Source organism: Hyperolius riggenbachi, chromosome 4, assembly GCF_040937935.1.
Source record: "Hyperolius riggenbachi isolate aHypRig1 chromosome 4, aHypRig1.pri, whole genome shotgun sequence".
NCBI classification, from domain to species: Eukaryota; Metazoa; Chordata; class Amphibia; order Anura; family Hyperoliidae; genus Hyperolius; species Hyperolius riggenbachi.
In genome coordinates this window covers 234187464-234206287 of record NC_090649.1, presented here as the reverse complement: position 1 = coordinate 234206287, position 18824 = coordinate 234187464, and the positions used below count along the sequence as shown (strand labels likewise).

The 18824-nt window shown below is 40.0% G+C and overlaps 1 protein-coding gene across 6 annotated transcripts in view; it reads right to left on the bottom strand.

The window, feature by feature from the left end:
• COL19A1 (collagen type XIX alpha 1 chain) overlaps positions 1-18824 on the bottom strand; it is a 1086226-nt gene that overhangs the window by 271045 nt on the left and 796357 nt on the right. For all 6 annotated transcript variants that reach the window (XM_068281448.1, XM_068281450.1, XM_068281452.1 and 3 more), the window contains exons 39-40: positions 5588-5638; positions 3213-3266 (exon numbers count right to left, since the gene is read on the bottom strand). In XM_068281448.1, the coding sequence (XP_068137549.1) occupies positions 3213-3266; positions 5588-5638 (105 nt within the window). The remainder of the gene's footprint in view (positions 1-3212; positions 3267-5587; positions 5639-18824) is intronic.

Sequence of the window (18824 nt, the reverse complement as noted above, 5' to 3'; positions counted from 1 at the left end):
CAATGTAACAATGTTCACAGACAGGAATTAGCTGTTTACAGCTGTCTCTAACAGCCAAAACAGCTAGGAGCAGCTACATAACCTGCCCACAGTAAAAATGTCACCATGTAATAAATGTCAGGATGTAAATCGGGGAGAGGAAAGATTTTACAATGAGCAAACACTGACTAAATCATTTATACATAATTATAGTAAAAAATGAAGCACTTTTTTTACTACATTATTTTCACTGGAGTTCCTCTTTAAGGCTCATCCAGATTCCCATCAGCATCCACATTCAGGTCTCCCTTTCACACCTTCACACATCAGCACACACTCCTGGGATCTATCATCTCATACACCCAGCCGGGACATCCACCTGTGAGTACTCACAGGAATCTAACAGGCGGCTGCTCTAACCTTGTGGTGAGTGGAGAAAAGCGGGGCGCTTGCTTGCCCAACTAAGGAACTGTGGCCTGCCTAGCTAATTCATGTAGCCTATACTGCTCGTGCTGCTTCACGCTGTTATGCATGGCAAACCTGTCAGCTGTATGCTGGAAGATCCTAAGCCAATCTTAACCTGCATTTGAACTACCCATCAGAATTGCATGCAACTGTTTTTGCTTTGGCAACTTGGAAATGTTTATTACTAACGGAACCTTGGCTTGCTGCATCTAATCAACAGCCTTGCTGTGAACTGTGCGTCGGTTTCTTGCCTTAAAGCTGTATTTACCAATTATTTTGGGATATTTTAATTTTTGCCTATCCATAATTCCTTATATATGCATTGCCTATGTGCAGTGAAGCTCTGTGTATAGGTGTAACGATTGGTGTCAGCAACCAGAGAGAGAATCTGATCCTTGGCGATCCGCAGTATCCCCAAGAATACAGATATACCCGATTATTGAGGATCTGCGGAATCGTCAATAATCAGATATGTCTAACCTCTAGACACCGGAGAGAGTGTAAGTGTTAGGTGCAACAGTAACAACTCTGAGTAAAGACCACCAGAGGAGCTGGCGGCCTATACTCCTGAGGAATTCACCCCTGAGCGGTGGGTGATATTCCTGTAGCCTGTGGACCCCTGAACGAGGGACCAAGGCTGGGATGCAGGAAGCCCTGCTGCCAATATGTAAGGTTTTGCCCTGAACTGGGCTAACGTAACACAGTAATAACACAACCTAGTCTGGGGTGTGAGGTCCGTATTCACAACACCCTGGAACTAGTCTGGAGTATAACATAAATGAGAATACAGTTCCCTAGTCTTGGATGTGAGGGCCTTGATCTCCACACCCTGGAACTATGCTAGAGAATACACAGAAGATACACAGTATTCCTAGTCTGGGGTGTGAGGGCCTTGATCTCAACACCCTGGAACTGGTCTAACAAATAATACAATACAATTAGTACTTTAAGCTATCAAGAATCTGACTCAGTGTGGATTTCCAGCTCCAGCCGGTTCTGGCACACTGTCGGGTCTAGCTAAGGTCTGAGTGCCTTCGCGCAAGTGTTTGCAATGGCAGACAAGCAACAGAATATATAGTTGCTGAACTCTGCCGCCCCGCCCGAGCCATTCAGCCAATCATGAGTCCTGCAGGAATCAGCTGATCTTCCTGATCAGCTGACACTTCCCCTGCTGGTATAAAGGTCCTGAAAGGGAGACCTGAATGTGGATGCTGATGGGAAACCGGATGAGCCTTAACGTTTGATTTTAGTGATTTTAATCAGTGTGTCTTGGTGTCATTTTTTGAAGGTGTTCCAATAAAGTTTTTTGTATTTTTTGAATTGAGGTGTCATGTCACCTTCTTTATCTCCTAAATTTGGCTTTAATTTTGAATGCCATAATAATAGGAGCAGCGATTTCAGGTAGAAAAACAGCTTGTCAAACGCTAATTGAAAGCCAGCTATGCAAATCAATAGAGGTGCATTGTGTTCTGCATTGCAAGTACCTGCCAAGTGCTTAAAACTGCCTGTAGTGAATGTAAGTGTTTTTTAAGTGTTATTTAAGTGCTTGGCAGGCCTTCCCATAAACTTCAATTATAAGCAGAACAGAATGCAAGCCAACAGCCACCAGAACATATTGTGTCTTATGCAACTTATTTGGGCCTATAATCTAGATTGCTTTCAATTTCAAATCTCACTTACTCTGAATTAAGAATAAAGTCAAGTAAAGAAAACCCCACAGCTCATAGCAAAATCCAAGCTACAGCATGTATAATAGTTGCATTTTAGAAGGACACGGTTTTGACTGTAGGTACCACAGACAGGTCCTCTTCACTCCAGTTCATTGCCATGCCTTGCAGCCAATCACCATGCAGCTCCATGTCACATGACATGCAGAGACTGGAACTGCAAGGTGACTGTATGGAACAGCACTGAGCTGAAGTAAAGATGACCTGTCCTGCCACCAATGTATAATGCCCTGCTGTGCATTAATAACATATAGAACTGCCCCCCCCCCCCCCCCGCCCCAGGCCCCCGGGACATGTTGCACCCCTTTTTGTAACTTAATAATATAAACTTTCTTAAAGGGTACCTAAACTGAGAAGGATATGGATTTTTCCTTTTAAAATAATACCAGTTGCCTGACTCTCCTGCTGATCCTGTGTTGCTAATATTTTTAGCCACAGCCCCTCAACAAGCATGCAGATCAGGTGCTCTGACTGATGTCAGACTAGATTAGCAGCATGCTTGTTTCAGGTGTGTAATTCAGCCACTACTGCAGCCAAAGAGATCAGCAGGACTGCCAAGCAGCTGGTATTGTTTAAAAGGAAACATCCATATACCTCTCAGTTAAGGTTCCCTTTAACTTCATATACACCTTGTTATTACACTGACATTGCTCCAGGATGAAGTGCTTACTTTATTCAATTTTATGTATGCTTCCAACAGTTCTGATGGAAGCACATTTTGCAAGCAAAGTATAAGCCTAGGTTTACAGTGAATGCTTTGTGACAGTGCATCAGTTGCTCACCAGATGTCTTGCTGATACAACGTGATGACAACTGCATCTAATCCATTGCTTAACTCACTGCTGCATGCATTTTCAGCACATAGCGCATCAATTGCCCTTATACTGAGAAAGGCACAGAATATGCCCAGCAAGGCATACTCTGGTACAGTGCAACCACTGTAAATCAACCCTAATAATAGGATAAGTCATGCATAAGGCATGTAGTGCCACTGCTTTAATTATAAGTTATCTTCAAATATTAAGATGTAACACTACTTACCGGTGGACCTGGAGGCCCAGGAATAAGGACTGATGCAGTACCTGAAGCAGTACCCTTTAAAAGAAAACAATTTTGTGAACCTTAAAGTGAATGTTAAGTGAAAAAAACAAACAAAAACAAAACACGAAATGCAGAGGGAAAGCTCTGGGTCCTATAGAGCCTTCCTGCTCCTCTCAAGGTCCTCTCGGTCCAGCGCTGTTAGCCCCCGTTTGCAGTATCCGACCAATCGGCTGAATATTGCTCTGTGCTGCCGCAGGAAGGTGCAGTATGGAGCTGCCCATCTTTGGGACCACTTGGGCTCCAGAACACTTCTGAAGTCTCCCGGCCCGGGGGATTCAAACAGGAATGACATTGCTTCAACGTGGGGACCGTGAGAGGAAGGGGAACTTAATGGACCCAGAGTAAAATGTACAATGCATTATTTTTTTTACTATGTTCCTATTGTTGCTATCACTTACAGTAGGTAGTAAACATTTGACATTTCTGACTGGTTTCGGACTAGGTCACCTCCTCAGTTAGTTATACGATTTTCAAAATCACTTCCTGGACAGCAGTGGCACACTCCAACTGCCAGATTAATGTACATGTGAGGAGAGATTGCTGACATCTTCATATAGATCCTTTTCAAGAAGTGCCTTTGAAAAGAACAATACTAAGAATTCTAAATGAGGAGATGGACTAGTCCAAATTCAGTTGTCATTTTTTTTCTTTCGTACTTTAAAAGCAACATAGGGAAAAGAAAGTAATTTACAGTGCATTTTATCATAGGGCAGTTGTACATATTGTATGAATGTGCACACATGTGGCCTAAAAATCTTTTTAATTATAAGGTGGGATAAAATAATATTAATAATAAAGATTTATTAAATTTGAGTCAATGTCATATACCAACATTTTTTTCTAAAAGGCACACATTGTATTTATCAGGAATTAAAACACAGTAAAAAGGTGTAGAATTTTGACTGTGCCACTGTGGGTTGTCTTAACTATATGTCATGTACTGTTTTTTGATTAAGGAGCACAACTCTACTAAGGGCCCTTTCACACCAGAGGACTTTTTCAGCGTTTTAACGCCACAGCCGAAGTTGGCGTTTTCTAAGGTAAAATGAAAGTCCATAGACTTTCATTTTACCTTTCACATCTAACTCGGCGTTTTGGAGTGTTGCGTTTCAACGCTCCCAGGAGCTTTTTCAGGGCTGTTTACAGCCGAAGTTGGCTGTTGGCGTTTCAATGATAGTCAATGGAAAACGCCAACTTCAGCGCTTTCAAAGCGTTTTCAAAGCGTTTTACAGCTGACTTGTTCACTTATTTTTATAGAAAAAAAAAAAAGGACGTTTTCATATGAGCTGTAAAACGCTTTCAAAACGCTTTGAAAACGCTATGTATTGGCGTTAAGCAAAAGGCTGACTTTCAGCCTTTTCTACCGCAGCCTCTAGTGTGAAAGAGCCCTAAGCACTGAAAATAATTGATTAAGAATCAGTATTAACAAACCAAAGGTATCCCTTGAGACCTCCAAACATGTCAAGTAGGATTTTTACATACCAACCCCCAGCCCCCAAATGAATGTCTGTGCAGAGTTCCAGCATCGTCTAGGTCTTGTGTGTGTACAAGGCTTAAAGTGGACCTAAACTCAGAGCTTCCTCTCTGCTCTAAAAGATACGCAACAGCATAATTACCTTTTAGGGAAACATTTCTTTGTTACAGCTGATACAAATCCTGCAATAAATCTGCACTGCTTCTACTTCCTGCTTACACGGAAGCAGACATATTGCTAACAACATGTGCTTTCAAATGAGCTTATGTGCTTTATCTGCCATGGCAGTCAGGTAACACAGGGGAGAGATTAAATTACAACTTGTGACTAGACACAAATGAGGGGGAATTAGACAGGCTATACTCTCTAAATACATACAGGGTTCATTTCTCTATGTTTCCCTTCTGTCCTGTGCAACCGTTCAGGTCCACTTTAAGACTCCTACAATGTAATCATGCTCATAGATATTGTAATTAGGCTAATAAGTTGATTTCATAAATTGATGTCATTAACTTTTGTTTTTAGCCCTGATTTATAATTTTTGCCATGCTCTATACATTGCTGATGACATTAGTTTTGGAAATTGTATTCTGATTTGGCTGAATGATTCTAAAAGCAAAACACAAAAGAATACTTCATCTAAGAGACTTCCACCAGCTGTTATTAGGACTTGCCATCTCACAGAGCAAAGGAGTATATCTTCTTGATGAGCGCATATGGAAAAAATGAACAGTACGGCTTAAATGAACAGTAAAAGACAAAGTAAAATAAACACAATAAATAAATTTGCTAATATTATCTACAGTCACAATTTTAAGACCAGTTCATCAGTAAAATTTACCTTGAGCATATACAAACTGCCCATTCCATTTCCCTCAGTAAATGGCACACCCTTGGAAAAAGAATACACATTATATTACAATATGAAGAACAATGTTAGCACACACCAACAATCTTTAATTTGTATGCTACAAAAATTATTGTGATGTCTGTTTTACAAATTGCATTTGATTTCCCCCAAAATATTTCAAGTTAACATAGTACAGTAGCTATATGTTTTCTTTATCTACTAGCCATGACATAGTACAGGAAGGGAAATAGCATTAATAATGTTCTCAAACATTATATGATCTTGGGCACAAATGAATTTCTTTAACATATTTAAATGTGTACACATGGATAATCATCACAATCTTTACACATAGTAATGATATCTCTACTTGAAATGAGCCTACAAGTAGGATCATACATTGCTGTGCTATTTTTGAGTGCTTACTATGGGTTTCTTTTTTGCAACAATAATTTTTATTGATAATTAAATTCAGCGATACAGATGAAACGTTGCTCAAAAGTTTCACCCACTATGGGTTTCTATGCAAGAAAAAAAAAACACAGGGAAAAATTAGCAACAAATAGTGGCAGTATCCGCTATAGCACATGTGTTGAACTCCAGGCCTGGAGGGCCAGATCCATGCCAGTGTTTAGGATGGACTGAGAAAGAGGAATGTGTTCTACCTGATGGACCACACCTTTCCTGATTCAGACCCATCAATTCATTTAAGCTGTATCAAAAATGTGTGAGGACCTCAGCCCTCATAGGACCAGTTTGACATACCTGCGCTATAGTATATTCTACTGTCCACAAGAGTAGAATATTGGTAGTTTTACTACTTTTCTATCACTCTCCATACCCTAACTCTCACATGAGCCTCCTGTAAACTATACGTAAGGCTATCCATCCCCACCTACTCCTAATGCTAACCAACTACAATGCAGCCAAACTCCAGTGAATACTGCTCCCAGCATTCCCACCGCCATTTCTGCAGAGTGCTATTTTTGTCAGGCACCTCTCCACAACCAAACTTCGGGCTATAGCCAGTATCTTCCTATTTTAATATGGGTAACTATGGCAGCGCCTAGATTTCTCCAGCATTGTATGGCAGCACCCAGATTTCTCCAGCATTGCTACCACCATAATTGTCCATTTTGGAGTATAGAGGACCTTGCCAGTAGTGAAATAATCCCATACGAAAGAGATTAGTGTAATGTTTTGGTGAGTAAAATGTAAGGTTTAATGCTTGGTTATAACACATGTATTTGTAGTGCAAGTATGCAAGATCACAATTGCCCTCATAATAGTCACACCAATATGACTGTAAACATTGCAGGTCTCTCACAAAAAAATGGCAACAAAATAATTTGCCTTGTCTCAAAACACCAGCCTGAGCTAATGATGCCCTCCAAGCTCTTGCACCTGAGATGCAAAAGGCATTACTGGGGGGCATTTATGTGCAGATAAATGGATTAGCTGGACTCCATACTTTTTCATACTGAAGTAAATAAAATAAAAATTGACAATCACAACTTATTGTTTTTCTTTTTAATGAGAGAACTCTTCATTCTCTGCATATTAAAATGATAATAAACAAAATCTGCAGGGTGTTCAGTCTTGATTAACACATTGAATTTCACTCGATAACCTTGTTCAGGGTTACAATAAGAGGGAAATAATTACCTTCATTTTCTCATTGTAATAGTATTCCTTTCCTGAAAATTCACTGTGCTAAATAAGAGCATTGGAACATGGCAAATTCCGATATCACAGATTCCACATTGTCATTAGTTTTTCAGGAATAAACATGAGCACAGCAAAAGTTGGCTTCCTATTTTTTAACTCCAAATTAACATATTTAAGAATGAAGACCCAGAAACAACAGGAGGCAGAGTATTTTTTACACAAGGTCTTTCATCTTGGCACATTTTTCCACAATGTTAACGAGTCTGGTGTAGTGAAATAAAATGTTACCATTTGTGTACTGTAGCACTTTTCTCTTTTCAGACTCGAAGTGCTTACACCACTTAGGGTGTGCTCAGTAGGCCACCCTGGAGCATTAGACAGTCATGACCAAGGATTCCTTATTAGTTAGTTACTGACGAGTCAGGATTTGAACCCTGGTCTCCTACAAAACTTGTGAAGCTGAAACAGTGCACTATCCAGCTGTTCCAGTGTTTTTCTTCATTTAGGGCAGATAACCTGCAAATATTTTCTGGAAGAGGTTGGTGCCCACCAGATGAAAGAACTGTTTGCTAGAGTTGATATGATGTTAAAGGGCACAATGTCTACAGGGCTGGTTCTTGTATGCAGCAATGTGCAGCACAGGCTTCAGGGCAGCAGCAGTTAGAGAGCAATTAGAGGGCGGCATCTGGAAAATGTACACACCATGATGCAGAGCAGAGACAGGGTCTCTCCCACCATTGTTCTAATGGCTGCTTGTCCACAGGCAGATAAGGTGATAAGGTGTAATGCTGGGAATACACGGTTCGTTTTGTAGCTAATTAGATGGTTCGATAGATAATTTCCAACATGTACGATCTCCCTTTCGATTCTTTTGCCGCTCATTTTCTGATAGAAGTGAATGGAAAAAGATAAGAAAAATGAGAGGAAGATAAGAATCGAGAGCTTAAATCAAGCGGCAAAAACGATCGAGAGCAGAAACGCACGGCAGAAACGAACCGTGTATTCCCAGCATTAGAAACAGGTTAAAAAGTTTTTGACTGTCCCTAGACTCCCTACTCAGCTCTCAGGATATGCATTCCTTGGATAATCATCTAATTTTCTGAATTGACTGATTACAGAAGGCCAACAGCAAACAACAGAGAGGTGAGAGCTTCAGTGAAAGACAATCTGTGCTGCACTTTCTTTACATGGCTTGGTGAAATCCTATGCTTGCATAGCAGGCAGGGAGCACACTAATTAGAATCATATACATTTTGTCCAGAGCAGAAAATGCATGCAAAGTTTTATAATGTAAGGCCATGTTCACAGTGGGCATTGCAATTCCTGTAATAGCAGAAATGCAACAGAATGGAAAGGTCATCGCCACACGTTATCTACTTGTTACATTGCATGCAATGAAGTATACAGTCAATGAAAAGTATGCTTCACTGTAACAGTTAACACGCCTTTTTTGCGGTAACACACTGCATGCACTGTGAACAGCACGTGGGTTACACAAGGGTTAGATTGAAGTGTGACATTTTGCGTTACAATGCTTCTGGAACACTGCACCACAATGCCCCACTGCAAATGTAGCCTAAGGGCCTGTACAGACTGAAAAACGCAAGCAAAATCGCAAGCGCATGCGTTTTTAAAATCACAAGTGCATGTAGTTTTAAAAATGCTACATATGCGTTTTTAAAAAACGCATGCGCTTTTGCCTGCGTTTTTGATGCGTTTGCGTTTTTCTTGTAATTGCTGATTGGCTAAAGAATCCTTTGTTTTTTTTCTAGTTTACATTTCAACAAGAATCAGGAAATTGCAGAGTCTTCTGGGATACTGCCTTCTAAAAAACGTTTTTCATGCGTTTTTCAAGCGCCGCGCTTAAAAAAGCGCAGCAGGCACTGCGATTGCGTTTTTCTAAAAACGCATCGCACCAGTGTGTACAAGTCATCACGATTTTCATTATTTTTCAAAAGACCTTGCGATTTTAAAAACGCATGCGTTTTTAAAAACGCAGCGCAAGCGCAGCAGTGTGTACAGGCCCTAAGGCTCGGTTTCCCATTTGCCCTGTATCCATTCTGCATAGAGTGGAGAGGACAATTGTTTTTTTATTGACAGTTATATATTATGGACAGTTACTGTATAGAGCAGACACAAATTTGATATATATAAAATAAGTATGTGTTATATATCATTGTTCCTCCTGGGGGGTTAGGGCTGGGGGGTGCATTCTCACAAGTTTGCTTCAGGCAGCAAAAAGTCTACAACCTGCCCTCCCTGAATGTCTAGTATTAAGTACAGGGGGTCTGCATGCAAACAGCTGGATAAACGAGAGAATACAAAGGTGAACTTAAAATCGCAGCTCATCCATTTTATATTTTAGTTCTGGAAGGTAACAGAGAGGTAAATTTCCTAATAGTTTCTTATACAATAATTCCTATACTTGTATAGCACTTTTATCCTGTCAGATTCAAAGTGCTTGTGAGGCAGTAGCAGTGTTAGAGAGCGTTGCTCCTTACCGAATAGGGTCTGGCTTACTGAATAGGAGGGAGGAGTATCCTAGAGGCAGAGCCCTCAACCGTTACACTATCCAGCCACAGTCTATATCTCTATGAAGCTTTGTGGGGAGAGTTCTGTACTGGCGTAATAGGTCTGTTCAACTGTAACAGCCTTTATTACGGGGCCTAATCTAATAGCTGCTTTGGATTTAGGGTGTGTGTGACATTATGGAAAATTCAGCACCGAAAATTCAATGTGGGCAGGAACAGAGACAAGTATTTGCATATCTATTCCTCTGAGGTATAAGCATCTAATAGCTGACAACGTCCTACAAGCTAACAACTGCAGTGCACATGGAGTAATAATAACAAGTCTACTGAACATATAATTTAAGGTGCCTGAGAAAGGTCTAACCTGTACGCATCCTTTTTAGATTGATGATTGACACTGCCAGATTAGCTGAGGAAGTCCAAAATAAATATTCCAAAATTGTGCTGAGTAGCAAAATGTGGGGCGGAATGCATCTATTAAGGAATTTGAGTGATTTTAAGTGTGGTAACGAGTCCATAGGATTTTAAAGTGCTTCAGACAATTAGAGAAGCTCTTTGCAACTAAATCAATGCAAAGCAGGGGTGCAATCAGGGAAATGGAATTAAGGAGACTTTCAGAAGTCTATAGGGATGTGAAGGACTTTAAAATGCCGCTAATATGTAAGGAAGCTCACTGTAACTATACTGGACATATTCTTAATTTACATCATATAAGAGGCAAAAGGGATAATAGATAACCTAAGAGGAGAAAGGAGTAATGAGTGGGTTAGTGGAAGAGAGGGTATGATTGTACTTAATTATTCTTTGTTTTAATTTTATAGCAAGAAAAGACAATGACATTGCAACAAATTCCCTCTCAATCTCATGCAGAATACTAAAGGGCACATAGAAATTATTTAACGGAGTACTGCAAATTACAGTGGAAAATTATGCATGAAGTTAGTACAGTTCTAAAATGTATTCATTATTCAGAAAAAAAAACACATAGGTGAAGATGACTGCTAACCTGAGACCAACAATCTATATTACAAAATAAAATAAATAGTTAACCTGTTTCTGCCCACATAATATCTCTCTCTCAGCACTTAAATGCAACATAAGAGAAGTAATTGCAAAATAAAATCCTCTTTCTGCTTGTCCTGACTCCTGCCTACCAGTGATCTGGATAAAGCTACATAAGTCTGCTCTGAGGAGAAATGGTTTTTACCTACCTCTTTATATCACAGCCCCTATCCTCCCAATAGCTTATATAGGTAGGAGGATGATAAAATAATTATTGACTGACAAGGCTGCCTGTATATGACATCTGGGAACATTCAGTTGGCTGATGGAACTGATAGAAATGTTCAAGGAACATGGTGGGTGGAATTACCACATGGCAGAATCAATTAGAGAGTAATTTCCGCAGAATTTTTCCTTAAGCGGAATTGAAGATTTTTGCCATGGAATCAATTCCGCAGAATCCGCCCGCTCATGCCTAATCCTTATTAGTGCTATCAGATTCTAATATTGGTCTGGCATATTTTCAGCCTTGAATGTTCTGTTTCGAGGCCTCGCACAGACTGTCCATAATGGCGCTTTCAATATCTCTGACTGTAGTCATTTTATCCAGGCTTTGCATTTTTCCTTTATGATACCTTACTGTTATGCATGTCACGTAAGTCTTTGGCTGGCTAATTTTTCTTTTAGGAACTGGAAATCTGCCATGGTCAATCTCAAGCAACCAGTCAGATTTTGATTTACACTCCTATAGATACATGAAAGAATTGATGTTGGATAAAAAAATGTGTCTGTTCAGTCCTTTCAGCACAAAAAAATGAATATTCTGTTCTTGATGCCGTAGATGGATTCCCTGTATCTGAGGATCAACATGGATTTATAAAGAAAATTGTTTGCAACAATATGTTTCAGTGCCAGTCAGTGAATCATCACACTACACAGATATGCCTGGTGGGTGGTGGCTTGGGAAGATCTAAACTATTTTTCTAACTTTTATCTATTGTCAACATAGCAACTCTGTGTTATTAGTCTTCTAACAAGATTCCCCGCTGTTACAATGTTCACATTCTTTCTTATTATGCTATTATATAATGCACTCAACACACCATAGGAAAATCAGAGATCTGTGCGCTCAGGCTTTGTATTTTGACCTGCTATAATTCATATTTTCATCATTTTGTTCATGATGATTTAAATAGGGAGGACTACTTGTAATTCTGGCTGCGATGCCTTGGGATTTCTACAGTTTTCCGTCTATTACCGTATTTGCTGTTTTAAGAATGTAAAGCTGGTAGCTCTGTGATATTAGAGTATCCCCATCCCCACTTTGATTTGCCAGAAATGCTTGGCACATAATATAACATTATTAAAAGATCAGATATACCACCATACCCTTGCTGCTGTTTTAATCTACAATGACAACAGTTTTTTTTTTTTTTTAATATATAATCAGATAACTCTAGAATGGAGTGCACCAGTCTGGCCAAATGGATGGTTTTGAAAGAACCCATTAAAGGACATCTGAGGTGAAAATAAACTGATGAGAAAAACAATTGTATCTATCCTCCTTCTCCTAAAAATTACTTTTTTTTAGATATCCCACAGTTTTATTTTATATTGAAATCAAGTTTTTGATTTTTTTACTGTTTCATTGTCTTTGCAAAATGACACCTTAATTGAAGTATGCCAGAGCTCAAATCATTGAATTATTTACCCTTTTTATCTCTTTCTTGCTCTCAGAAGCCATTTACTGACAGGAAAGTATTTTATGGCTGTAATTAATAATCAGTGAGGGTTATGCTATAGTCTGACCCAGTCCGAACCAGTCCCGACCCGGACAGAAACTGTCACTTGCATAACTGATTTTTAACTCTTTTAGACAAAGAAAGGAAAAAAGGAACACAGCCTAGTTATTTGTGTGCTTGGCACTATACATACACGTCTGTCTCAAAAGGGCGCATGTCACCTCGGTTGTCCTTTAAAGACTTCATCTTTTCTTATGATTTTGTTTGGCACAATTTTCTTAAAGAGTGAGTACAATTAAATGTGTTCATTTTGCTCATCCCTGTACTGCTGTAAACTTTTTCAGTTGAGAGTTGTGTAAATAGCCACTTTAGCAGTTTAATACATACTTTCAAAAATAAATGCATGTCTTGCCTGAGCAGAAGATGAACAGAACAGTGGGTTTCATTTTTCATTTTTTTCTTGGCTATAAGCAGCAATAAACAAAACTTTGAATGCTTGGGGATATTGTTACTCTCAAGTACTGTGGTGAAGAGGTGGCATTCCCAAAACAAAACTGTCAGGAAGAACAGTGAGAAAATGAAATCACTAATGGCACAGAGCTTTAACTTCACCACTGAGGGGTTTTACCTCCTGACCACCAGAGCAATTTTCACCTTTCAGTGCTCCTTCCATTCTATCATTACTTATCACAATGAAATGAACTATATCTTGTTTTTTTCTGCCACCAATTAGGCTTTCTTTAGGTGGGACATTATGCCAAGAATTATTTTATTCTAAATGTGTTTTAATGGGAAAATAGGAAAAATGTGGGAAAAAATTAATTATTTTTCAGTTTTTGGCTATTATAGTTTTTAAATAATGCATGCTACTGTAATTAAAACCCATGAAATGTATTTGCCTTTTTGTCCCGGTTATAAAACCGTTTAAATTATGTCCCTATCACAATGTTTGGCGCCAATATTTTATTTGGAAATAAAGGTGCATTTTTTTCAGTTTTGCGTCCATCCCTAATTACAAGCCCATAGTTTATAAAGTAACAGTGTTCTACCCTCCTGACATAAATATTTAAAAAGTTCAGTCCCTAAGGTAACTATTTATGTATTTTTTTTAATTGTAAATTTTGTAATTTTTTTTTATTACAAAAAAAAAATGGGGAGTGTGGGAGGTAATGAGTTAATTTTTTGTGTATAACTAATTCATTTGTATGTGAAAAATGTTTAGGGTGTAGTTTTACTATTTGGCCACAAGATGGCACCAGTAACTTTTTGTTTAATGCGACCTTCCGGACGCTTGGAGGAAGTAGTAGGAGGCTGGGTTAGTTTTTTTTTTTCACAATGATCGCGCTGCTTAGCGGAAAAGCAGCGGATCATTGCGGGGCTTAGATCAACGAACAGGAATGGATTTTCCCGTTCATTGATCTCCGGGCGAGCGGCCGGCGGCGTGTTTACCCGCGGGAATGCGCGCTAGAGCGAGCGGGAGCGCGTGCAGCGGCGGGAGCGTGGAAAGTATGGATTTCTCTGTCCCTGGGGGTTAAAGGATGGAAAAAGGGACGGAGAAATTCGTAGGGGCGGGGGTAAAGTGGTTAAAGGGAATCTACTTGCAATGTAAGTTTTTGCTGAGTACCACATATGTGGGTACCATAAGTTGCCATGACACATCTTTATCATCTTTATGATAAACGTTTTAGCCTACACTGTGTTCCTGAGGGACACACATATTAGATTATATAATCACATGCTTCCTGTTTGGAAAGGTTAGTCCCAGACCAAAGCATTTCCATCTGGATGATTGTGGGTATGCCCAGGGCTTCAGTAAGCATTGACTGTGGTATGCTTTGGGGCTGTGACATTGACTGTGGTATGCTTTGGGGCTGTGACATTGACTGTGCTTTGGGGCCACCCCATATCAGTTATGGCTACACACCTGTTTGGGAACAGCACAAACAGGCTATCACAAATTTGGCTGTCGGTAAGGAACAGTATGATACACCTGTTGCCAGGCATTTTTTACAAGCAGGTCATGCTGTTTCACAATTACGATGGTCCATTGTGGATGCCATTCCCCCTCGGAAGTTAGAGACAAATTGCTTTTACAACGAGAGGCTAAGTGGATCTGGAAGTTTGATTGTATCTCACCTAAAGGCTTAAAGAGACACTGAAGCGAAAAAAAAATTATGATATAATGATTTGTATGTGTAGTACAGCTAAGAAATAAAACATTAGGAGCAGAGACATAAGTCTAATATTGTTTCCAATACAGGAATTAAGAAACTCCAGTTGTTATATATGCAAATAAGCCATTGAGCTCCACAACTTTCAAAGTCGCAGAGAGCTCTGTCTTCTGAAAGTTGTTATCTCAACTGTCTGCACAGGACAGGACAGCCTGCTCTGTAAAAATCATTTCGAATGATTAGTGTAGTGTGTAAACTGCAAATATTAGAGAATGATGCATTGTTATAAAAAACACTATATAACTGAAAATAAAAATATGAGAATATTTTCTATGCTTCTATTATTCTAGTAATTATCCGTACTACACAACCAATTCATTATATCATATTTTTTTTTCCGCTTCAGTGTCTCTTTAAATGAAAACAATCACTTTGTTTGTTTTCTTTGACTTCGCTTTTAGCGGGTCTCCACAGAGGAAGAATGGACTTGATTTGTCCCTATTTTTTCTTGACCTAAAATTTACTATGTATTGATATAGTATTATATAAAATATTATTGCATGAAGATGTATATTATGTATCCAAGTTATGCCCTTGTGTTTATCCTCAGTTTTTCAGGGTAAAGATTGGTGTGTAGTTCCCTGACAATTTGCATAATGTGTGTTTTTGTCACTTCCTGGGGGTGGGTATAAATCACTTGGTTTGATTGTGGGTGGTACACCTGAGGAAGGGCTCCGGCCGAAACATGTAGTGTATCGTCTGCTCCAATACAGCTTGTTTGCTACTACAGCTCCTGAGTGCCGTGTCTTCTTTTGTTATTACCTGTTTGGGAACTAAGCAGACTAGTGGCTGTAGTTTGAACGTGTAATGTTTTCCCATTCTTGTCTAATGCAGGATTTTATTTGTTCTAAAGTAGTGACGGTCATGTCTAGGAGAACTCATTGGCATGTTTGATCAGCTGATAGATTTGCAAAGCTCTGATTTGCTGTGATCACATACTGCTTTAGCACATTATCATGGCTAGCAAATCAGAGACTTACATATCCATCAACTGACCAAATGATCACATGCTTTTCTGTGAGTTCTCATAGACATGACCGTCACCATTGTAGCGTGTGCTACCTCTTTTTCATCATCAAGTTAATTTATGGTATGCCATAGGTTCTCAATGAGTGACAGGTTTGGCCATGTGTATTACCCCCCCCCCCCCAATGATTGCAGATGGTGAACTGATTCTGCACTGTGATAACAATCCCATACTATTGATCTTCTTTAGCCTAGAGCAGAGGTCCCCAACCTGGGGGCCGCGGCCCCCTGGGGGTCCGTTGGCAGATTTCTGGGGGGCCGCGGCGGATCTGGCCTTTCTCCCTCTCCCCCCAGCGGCCGCCGTTCCTGATACCTTATGAGCGGCGGCCGCTTTCTTCCTTATATTCCCCATGGCCCCTCTCGCATCTCGTATTACAGCAGCGCTTGCTGTGCGACTGCTGTAAGGAGGGAAGGAGGCGGCGCAGTGTTCCCATGGTAACGGCGATCGCCGCTACAGGAAGCCGCTGCCCTATTTCCTACCCTTCCTACAGCAGCCGCGCGGGAAGCGCTGCTGTAATACGAGGTGCTGCAAGAGGAGAGGAGCTATGGGGAACATAAGGAAGCGACTGCCCGCTCGTAAGGTAAAAGGAGCGGCGGCCGCGCGGGGGGAAGAGAGGAGAGGCTACACTGGGCTAACTGTACTGGCGACACTGGGGCAGCGATACTGGGCTAACTATACTTGCTATTCTGGGCTAACTATACTTGCTATTCTGGGCTAACTATACCTGCTATACTGGGCTAACTATACCTGCTATACTGGGCTAACTATACCTGCTATACTGGGCTAACTATACTTGCTATACTGGGCTAACTATACTTGCTATACTGGGCTAACTATACTTGCTATTCTGGGCTAACTATACTTGCTATTCTGGGCTAACTATACTTGCTATTCTGGGCTAACTATACTTGCTATACTGGGCTAACTATACTTGCTATACTGGGCTAACTATACTTGCTATACTGGGCTAACTATACTTGCTATACTGGGCTAACTATACTTGCTATTCTGGGCTAACTATACTTGCTATTCTGGGCTAACTATACTTGCTATACTGGGCTAACTATACTTGCTATTCTGGGCTAACTATACTTGCTATTCTGGGCTAACTATACTTGCTATTCTGGGCTAACTATACTTGCTATACTGGGCTAACTATACTTGCTATTCTGGGCTAACTATACTTGCTATACTGGGCTAACTACTGGCTATACTGGGGTAACTACTGGCTATACTGGGCTAACTATACTTGCTATACTGGGCTAACTGTACTTGCTATAGTGCGGTAACTGTACTTGCTATACTGGGGTAACTATACTTGCTATACTAGGCTAACTGTACTTGCTATACTGTGGTAACTGTACTTGCTATACTGGGGTAGCTATACTTGCTATACTAGGCTAACTGTACTTGCTATACTGGGGTAACTACTGGCTATACTGGGGTAGCTATACTTGCTATACTAGGCTAACTGTACTTGCTATACTGGGGTAACTACTGGCTATACTGGGGTAACTGTACTTGCTATACTAGGCTAACTGTACTTGCTTTAGTGTGGTAACTGTACTTGCTATACTGGGATAACTGTACTTGCTATACTGTGGTAACTGTACTTGCTATACTAGGCTAACTGTACGTGCTATACTGTGGTAACTGTACTTGCTATACTGTGGTAACTGTACTTGCTATACTGGGGTAACTATACTGGCTATACTGTGGTAACTGTACTTGCTATACTGGGGTAACTGTACTTGCTATAATGTGGTAACTGGACTTGCTATACTGTGGAAACTGTACTTGCTATACTGTGGAAACTGTACTTGCTATACTGTGGAATCTGGGAAAAAAGGGGGGGGGGGCTGCTGCCGCCGACACTAGCCACGCCCACTCAACCTCCCCCCCCCCCCAGGGGGGCCCCGGGGAAAATTTTGGTCGGGATAGCGGGCCCCGGGCTCAAAAATGTTGGGGACCCCTGGCCTAGAGGATGCAGCATCCATCATTTCCAAAATGAGTTCCAAATTTCAATTTGGCAGAGCACTGATTTCTATTTCACCTCAGTCAATGAGCTTATCATACACCATTTTACTTTCAAATGGTACAGTTTTAACTTGCATTCATTAACTGGAAGCTGCCATGGACTTAGACCCATATGCAACTTTTTCTCCTGAGTTTTCTCCTAGGAGACAATTTTCATCTTCAATTCAAACGAACTTTTCAGCATTTGACAATTGATAAAGTACCCAAAAGTTAGTGAAAAATGTAATATCAAATTAATTTTGAGTATTTTCTTGCTTGCTGGTGGCTTAAAAGGCAGTTTATGACAGATTGAATCTTTTTTTAAAACCTGTTGCTGGCATCAAATTAAAACAAGCATTTATTTTCATTACACGATGCATTTTCTCAGTAACAACCTCTTTGCACTATTCTGTCTTTAACATAGAAAGAAATGTCTTCTGTTTTCCAAGAACAATAATTGCATTCCACTGATCCATTTATTCTTTGCCTACCGTTTACAATTAAAGTCTTGTTAAGCGTTTCCAGTGGACAACTTGAGAACAGTCCCCATAAGAGATAAATATTGTACTTGCACAAACAAGGTAATCTATACTGATGTTCATGTTAGAGTTTTAGACTCTTGTCCTTTTGTACAAAAACTCATAAAAGCCTGTGCAGAGTTCAGACCTACTGGGATTTTATTCCATCTTAACTTCTTACATGCTCAGCATAAATTTACTATGGAGTTGAAGTAAGAAAAACGGAAGGACTTAGCATGAAGTGCAGAATAATTAGGCATGAACAAAGTACATATTTAACCAAAGCATTAACAATATGTGAGTTATAAAACACCAGCTGCTACAGTAATTGTAATTTCAGAGGAGAAACAGTGTTATCAATGCCGCTCGATTTTTTTCATTCCTTGAAAAAAAATTATTTTGGTTAACCGTGACAAACATTCACTAGCAGTAGTGGATATTCAAAATGCTTTAAGCTATCCAAAAATACAGAATTCTGTGCAAAACAGTTATA